Source organism: Carlito syrichta, unplaced genomic scaffold (assembly GCF_000164805.1).
Source record: "Carlito syrichta isolate Samal-C Ts95f unplaced genomic scaffold, Tarsius_syrichta-2.0.1 Scaffold315802, whole genome shotgun sequence".
Classification (NCBI taxonomy): domain Eukaryota; kingdom Metazoa; phylum Chordata; class Mammalia; order Primates; family Tarsiidae; genus Carlito; species Carlito syrichta.
The window spans coordinates 117046-124047 of NW_007259898.1; the positions used below are offsets into that span (position 1 = coordinate 117046).

General features: G+C 51.1%; 1 protein-coding gene across 3 annotated transcripts in view; it reads left to right on the top strand.

Moving 5' to 3' along the window:
- Positions 1–5653, top strand: part of TEF (TEF, PAR bZIP transcription factor) — a 33132-nt gene extending 27479 nt beyond the window's left edge. For all 3 annotated transcript variants that reach the window (XM_008073271.2, XM_008073270.2, XM_021706586.1), the window contains exons 3-4: positions 423–643; positions 2117–5653. In XM_008073271.2, the coding sequence (XP_008071462.1) occupies positions 423–643; positions 2117–2332 (437 nt within the window). In that variant the 3' untranslated portion in view covers positions 2333–5653. The remainder of the gene's footprint in view (positions 1–422; positions 644–2116) is intronic.
- The last annotated feature ends 1349 nt before the right edge of the window (positions 5654–7002 follow it).

Consider the following 7002-nt stretch of genomic DNA (forward strand, 5'->3'; position numbering starts at 1 on the left):
ACTTGATGAGACCTCATCTCTACAATAAATCAAAATGAGCTGGGCGTGGTAGTGCACGCCTGTAGTTCCGGCTACTTGGAAGGCTGAGGTGGAAGGATCACCGGAGCCCTGCAGGTCAAGGCTGCGGTGGCTGAGTATGCCACTGCACTCCAGTCTGGGCGACAGTGAGACTCCAACTCAAAACAAAACAAAACTTCTGTTTCCTTTTAAGCGTTCTGTCCTAAAGGGAAGAATTCTTTCCGTGTTTGTTTTGTGGAATTGAACTATGCATGCCAGTCTGACTTAGGAGCTGGTACTATTGCAGTTTCCCTCCCTCCAAGTGGCAGTGGCTTGTGCAACCGTGAGATTAAGGTGTCTGGGTATGTGACATGGGTATTTGTTCACTGGGCTGCTTCGGAATCACCTGCCTTTGTGTCTTTCAGAGTCTTCCCTGGAAAAGGAGAGGGAGACTCCCAGTCCCATCGACCCCAACTGTGTGGAGGTGGATGTAAACTTCAATCCTGACCCTGCTGACCTGGTTCTCTCCAGTGTGCCAGGTGGGGAGCTCTTCAATCCTCGGAAGCACAAGTTTGCAGAGGAGGACCTGAAGCCGCAGCCTATGATCAAAAAGGCCAAGAAGGTCTTTGTCCCCGATGAGCAAAAGGTAACCTGATAATCTTTATAAATAAAGGTGCAGCATTGATTCAGGGATCTAGGTGCTGTGCTTCTTCACATTTGGTTTTACCTGGAAAGCCCTCCCTCCTTGTGGACACCATTTAGAAAGACATGAGTTCAGCCAGACTTGGTGGCTCAGCCTGTAACCCTGTGCCTTGGGAGGCTGAGGTGAGTGGATTGCCTGAGCCCGTGGGTTCGAGACCCACCTGGGCAACTTGGTGAGACCTCATCTCTACAATAAATCAAAAAAATTAGCCGGGCGTGGTAGCGCGCGCCTGTAGTTCCAGCTACTTGGAAGGCTGACGGGAAGGATCGCCGGAGCCCAGCAGGTCGAGGCTGCGTGGCCGGGAGTGGCCACTGCACTCTAGTCTGGGTGACAGAGTGAGACTCCATCTCAAAAAAAAAGAAAGACATGGTTCAGTGCGTAGAGCCACGTCCTGCAGCAGTTTGGTAGAAATAGAGAGAGTCAGGTGGCATTTGGCCCTAGTGTGACTCCCTGTATTTTCTCTCTCCTTCCCTGGGCCATCGACTGTGTTGATGTTCCTGCTTCCCTGGCTTTGGCCCAGCCATTAGGCAAGTGCTCACTAGGCCACAGGAACTGGGGTTGAACAAGTCCTCGCTTTGAAGGACAAAAGATTGCTTGTATGTTGCCATCCCCAGGGATGAGCAAGCAGCTTTCAAGCTGATAGTTCTGTAGGAACTGGTGGGAAGAGAAAATGTTGCAGTTTTCCTATCCTTTCCTATGAAAATCCTACTTTAGAAAGGACTTTTCATCCACAGCTTTGAGTCCAGCAGACCTGGGTTCAAACTTGACTTTGCCACCTGTGTGTGACCTGTCTATGCCTCAGGCTTCTCAGCTGTAAAATGGGAGTAAATGAATCTGCCTCTCAATGAGTTTTTTAATTTGATGATGTTGATGATGGTAAACATTAATATGGTGTTTACTGTAGGCCAGGCACAGTTATAAGCACTTTGTAACATTAACTATTTAATCCCCAAACAACTCTGTGAGGTAGTTATTGTTATTACTTACCATTGTAAAGATAAGGGACCTGAGACATTGAGAAGTTAAGGAACTTACTGCTAGTAATCTTGCAGAGCCAAGATTTGGACTCAGGAGACTAGACCCAGGTTGCAGGTCCTTACCCACAACCAAAACACCTGAGTGAGCAGAGTGTAGACAATGCTTTATGCTGGAGCAGAACATAGCAGGCTATCAGTAGATGGGCTTTCCTTCCCTCCACCATGTAACCTACCAAACGACTGTGATCATCATCCTGCCCTGCTGAGGAAAGGGCAGTGCCCTCAACGTGCCTTGGCATGTGCAGCTCCTTCCCCAGGGTTCCAGCTTTAGTTCTGGCCATATCAGTTGAATTATGAGGGGAATCTGGGTGGTGAGAGGAGAAACATTGGGGTCTCTCATGGGAAAGACGGGAGACCCACAGACGGCACTTCCCCACAGGATGAAAAGTACTGGACAAGACGCAAGAAGAACAATGTGGCGGCTAAACGGTCACGGGATGCCCGGCGCCTGAAAGAGAATCAGATCACCATCCGGGCAGCCTTCCTGGAGAAGGAGAACACAGCCCTGCGGACGGAGGTGGCTGAGCTACGCAAGGAAGTGGGCAAGTGCAAGACCATCGTGTCCAAGTATGAGACCAAGTACGGGCCCTTGTAACCCGTGCCTCCTGCCAGGGCAGGGCACTGCCTGCACCTCAGACCTCTGCCTGGGGCTCCCTGAAACCCCTCACGCGCGTGGAGACTTGTGACTCGTCATGGGCGCATGGTGGCGCGCCTGCTGCAGGAGCGTCCACGTCTCAGCTTCATTATAACACGGCCAGCGCACGTGGCGACTCCCTGGGGGCCAGCCTCCTCACTCGGGAACGCAAGAGTCTACGTCGACGGGTGAATCGGCCTTAGTTTCTATTCTTGGATGCCCCAGTTGAATCGGAAGGGGACCTCTGGAGTACACATCTCTCCTCTTACAGGGCACTCAGGCTTTCCTTGACTCTCCCTCCGTCTCCAGCCTGGGCTGCCGAGGGCTGTCTCTGCAGAATGAGTTGTGATCGTTGTCACCCTTCTGTCTTCTCAGGTAGCAGGGCGCATTTCCACTCGGGGTGTGTTTGTCATGCACCTCACCCTTTCCAGAAGGTCTTTGAGAGAAACATCCCTTCCTGTCTTCCTTGGAGATAGAAGGACACACCAGCTCCTCCTTTAGCGTCTGCATGGGTGGCAGGCCACAGGAGCGGGGTCTTATCCCAGCCTGGGTTGGGGTTTGGATCTGGGCCTGCAGCAGAAGTGCACCTAACTTTTCTTAATTCCCACACCCTCTTTCCCTTGTGACTTTGAGCCCTGAGGTCTGGAAACAAGGGAGGGGGCCTTAGTGATCGGCTCTCTCTGTGCTTCATCTGCGGTGGAGGAGAGATGCCAAGGCAGTCTCTGAACCTTGACTGCCAGTGAGAGGGAGCTTCTTATCTCCTCTCCAGGCCACTCATGGATGCACCTGGGTCTTGTTTGTCCCGCTAGACTGGATCTCTGGGCCTGCTGTTTCTTTTCACCCAGTAACCAATCTCAGATTGTAAATTTTAAAGGAAACCCCCTTTAATCTAGGAAGCTTGAACTTTCTGTACCCCAGGATGCAGCTTCCTTATTTAGAAAATTGGCCTCCACAGCCCCTTCTACTGTGGGCATGAGAGCTGGAGCATGTTTCTTGAGAAGCTCCCATTTTTTCTTGCTCTGCTTACCAGTGTGACCCTTACCAGAGTCCACTCTTCGTGGAGAGAGAGAGGGCTTACCAGGTCTTGGTTCAGGGTCACCAGGGTTACAGACAACTCTCATGGGATAGCAGGCTCTTGGGACATTTACACAGACCTAGAGTCCCCTCAGTCTTGATCCTGGGAGACAGGAGCCACCTACATGAGACTGGCCATGATGTGGAGGGATTCTCACAGCTGTGGTTTCCTCTGCCTCCCAGCTACTCTTTTCTCTTGTGTCTGGCTGGACTCATCCTTTTGCTCTGCCCAGAAAATTAACTGAGGAAATTTATGGAACCCTCTGCCCATTTGGGTCTGTTGGGGCACCCTCAAGATGGGTGTGTTTATTTGCTCAGGGCAGGCAGCCTGTGGTAAAGAGGAGACAGAGGTGATGGGCGTGCTTTGTCATACTTAACACTGGCTTTATTTAAAGTGGTGGCCCCGACTTTTAAGGACTTTTCATAACAGACCAGGCCGTGGACTACACCCCAGAGGAATGACACAGTCCTCCAGGAACCTGCACACCCACCTCTCCAGGGGTCTTGACAAGGGTCCCTGAAGCCAAGGGAGGTCAACCCTCCCTCCGGGCCCCACTTGTACTTTGTGGTTCTCTAAAAACCATGTACACACTTTTCACTTTATTGTAACTACACAGGGCAGGTGCATCCAGCATGTCAGTGTCCTGCCCCGGGCAGCTTGCCCTCCCGGGCACTCTCCCTCCCGGGCATTCTCCCTCCCGGGCACTCCCCCTCTGGTCTGACCATTCACCAAGAGGGCAGCTCTCATTTTGTTACTGGTGAAAGAGCCTTGAGCTTAAAGCTCTTCATTTTCTTTGGCTAGAAAGTGTATGGTTTGTGTTTTGCAGTTTTACTTTTTAAAGGGATGGACACTTAAATCTCTGGATAGTGTCCATGTTCCAACCTCAGTGAGTGGGATGGTGGCTTGATGTCGCTCCTCTTTGTCCCACCTTCTGCCTGTTTGGTGCCCTCCCTTCTTCCCCCCAGGCAGTGGGTGTCGGGTTCTTTCCCAAAGTGCTTACTTGGAAAGAGCGCATGCGGCTGCTGCACTCTTAGGAATCCCCTTTCAGTTAGGAGCCTGGCAGGGATCGAACGGAGGATGTCTGCAGAGGTTGACGTTTGGGGAAAAGAAGTGCTCAGGTAAGGTTGTCTCCTCCTCTGACCCAAGAATCAAGTCTTTGCAGGAGAGGGTTGGTGCCTGCTCAGTTTCTGTCAGGGAAATGGGAGTCTCCTTGACTCCTTCCTGGGCCCTCTCCAGGGGCCCATAGCCCAAGACTGAGGCTCCTGTGCTCAGATCTTTGACATCTGTAGAAGCTGACTTTGACTTTCCATGGGTTCACGATGGACTTGGAAGCATCATCTACTTCCTAAGTGTCCACTTTGTGACGGCCTCATTGCAACCTCAGAAGAGACAAATCATGAATGATCTGGAACATTGTACCAGTGTATAATCTGGACGTAGGAACATATACAGTTAGGGAGAGGAAGAGCTTTCAGGCCAGATGGCAACTTTGTGGAGGACCTGGGTAACTCCTTCCTCTTGGCAGAAATAAGTTTGCCTATATGGCTCTTGAGGTTGGTGGGGAGCATTTAGCAGTGAACCTTAACCCTGGGTACGCATCACCCTGCTGAAAGGGGCTTCTGTGGCCCTGGGCAGTCAAATCCTGCAGCCCTTTGGTCTGAAACAGGGCGGTAGGCGTGGGAGCCAGTGGAGGAAGGCCCCTTTGTGTTGGGCAGCTCTCTACCCAGGGCCCTGGGAGCTATGCTCCCTGTAACACAAAGGGCCGAGGAGCTTCTGGTTTTCATGGCAAAGCTCCACCCCAGAGCTCTTTAACATCTGCTAATTAAGTGCAATAAATTTTTCTAGAAAATGGCAAAGATGACTTCCAGGTGGATATTGCTATCTTATGGTGTTGGGGATGCCAGAACACCACTTGGTTTTATTTTTCTAAGTGCATGTGATGTGATAGAGTGTGTGGGGCTCTGTGTCCTCCCCTGGGAGCTGGCATTCCAGCGGGCCCCTCTCTCTTTTACCTGTGTTGAGGGAAGGAGGCAAGAGAAAAATCCCTTCTTCCCAGCTGGAGAGGGCAGAAGCAGACTGTAGCCCATTGGCCTTACATGCGTGTGTGCGTGCGAGTGTGTCACTGCTGGTGGGCCGGAGTGATGTGGTGGGGAGGGAAGCCGGGAATGTATCCTTTTCAAACAAAATTAAATATTTTGAGATGAGAATTTGGGATTGTCTTTTCTGTCTTTCCTCTAACCCCTGTGTTACTTCTCTGCATGTTGGCCCAGGAATCTGAGCGTCAAGCCAGTACATTTTATTTCATTAGTCTCCATTCCAGACACCTCCTTCATCACAATGCTCTTGGCATCTAACCCCTCACCCTACCCTATGCCTCATTTTCCTCGTCTGTCAGATGGAAGTAATTCCTGCCCTGCTTATATGGAGGAAGGGCAAATATCAGACCAAAAGCAGTTTGAACAGATAGGAGTACTGTACAACTAGTAGAAAGACAGAGGTCTGCTTATGAAATGAGTTCCCAAAACAGGGAATATGTGATGGCAACTGTTAAAAAAAAAAAAAAAGAGTTGCGTCTAGTCTGGTGGTAAGATTCTGGGGGTTTTCCTTTTCTCCTTTTGCAAAAGTTTCTGCCTGTGGCCATAAGACTTTCACAATTAAAAGACAAATTTATACACAAGGGTGCAGCTACTTTCAGGGTACCAGAACTGTCACTCAGCATTGGCATCCCTGGTTCCCCTGCTCAGGCTGACCTGAGTCCTCCAAGAGCTTTCATCCAGGAGATGGGAGTGAGGGAATGGAATACACCACCCTTGGCAGTGCCTGCTGCAGATCCTTCTCCCTCTCCACCAGCTCCACTCTTCTTTTCTCCCCTTCTCCCTCCACTCCCTCCGGTGTGGAGCTGCTTCCTCAGCAAAGCCAAAGACTGCCCTCTTAAAACCAAGACTGCTCTTTCCTGTCTTCCCCATGCCACACGTTATTAGTGCTGGGGGAGGAGAGGAATGCATTTGAAAGCTGGGATCACACCTGTAATCGCAGCACTTTGGGAGGCAGTGGCGAGAGGATTGCCTGAGCCCAAGCATTCGAGACCAACATGGGCAACTTGGCAAGACCTCATCTCTACAATAAATCAAAAAATTTGCCAGGCTCAGTGGTGTCTGCCAGTAGTTCCAGCTACTTAGAAGGCTGAGGCAGAAGGATTGATTGTCTGAGCCCAGCAGGTCGAGGCTGTGGTGGCCATGAGCGTGCCACTGCACTCCAGCCTGGGCGACGGGGTGAGACTCCAACTCAGAAATAAATAAATAAGCTGGGCAATAAATAAATAAGCTGAAGCCTGGCTCGGTGGCTCAGCCTGTAATCCCGCGGCTTTGGGAGGCTGAGGTGAGTTGATTGCCTGAGCCAGAGGGTTCGAGACCCACCTGGGCAACTTGGTGAGACCTCATTTCTACAATAAATCAAAACATCAGCCGGGCGTGGTAGCACGCGTCTGTAGTTCCAATTACTTGGAAGGCTGAGGCGGAAGGATCGCCGGAGCCCAGCAGGTGGAGGCTGCGGTGGC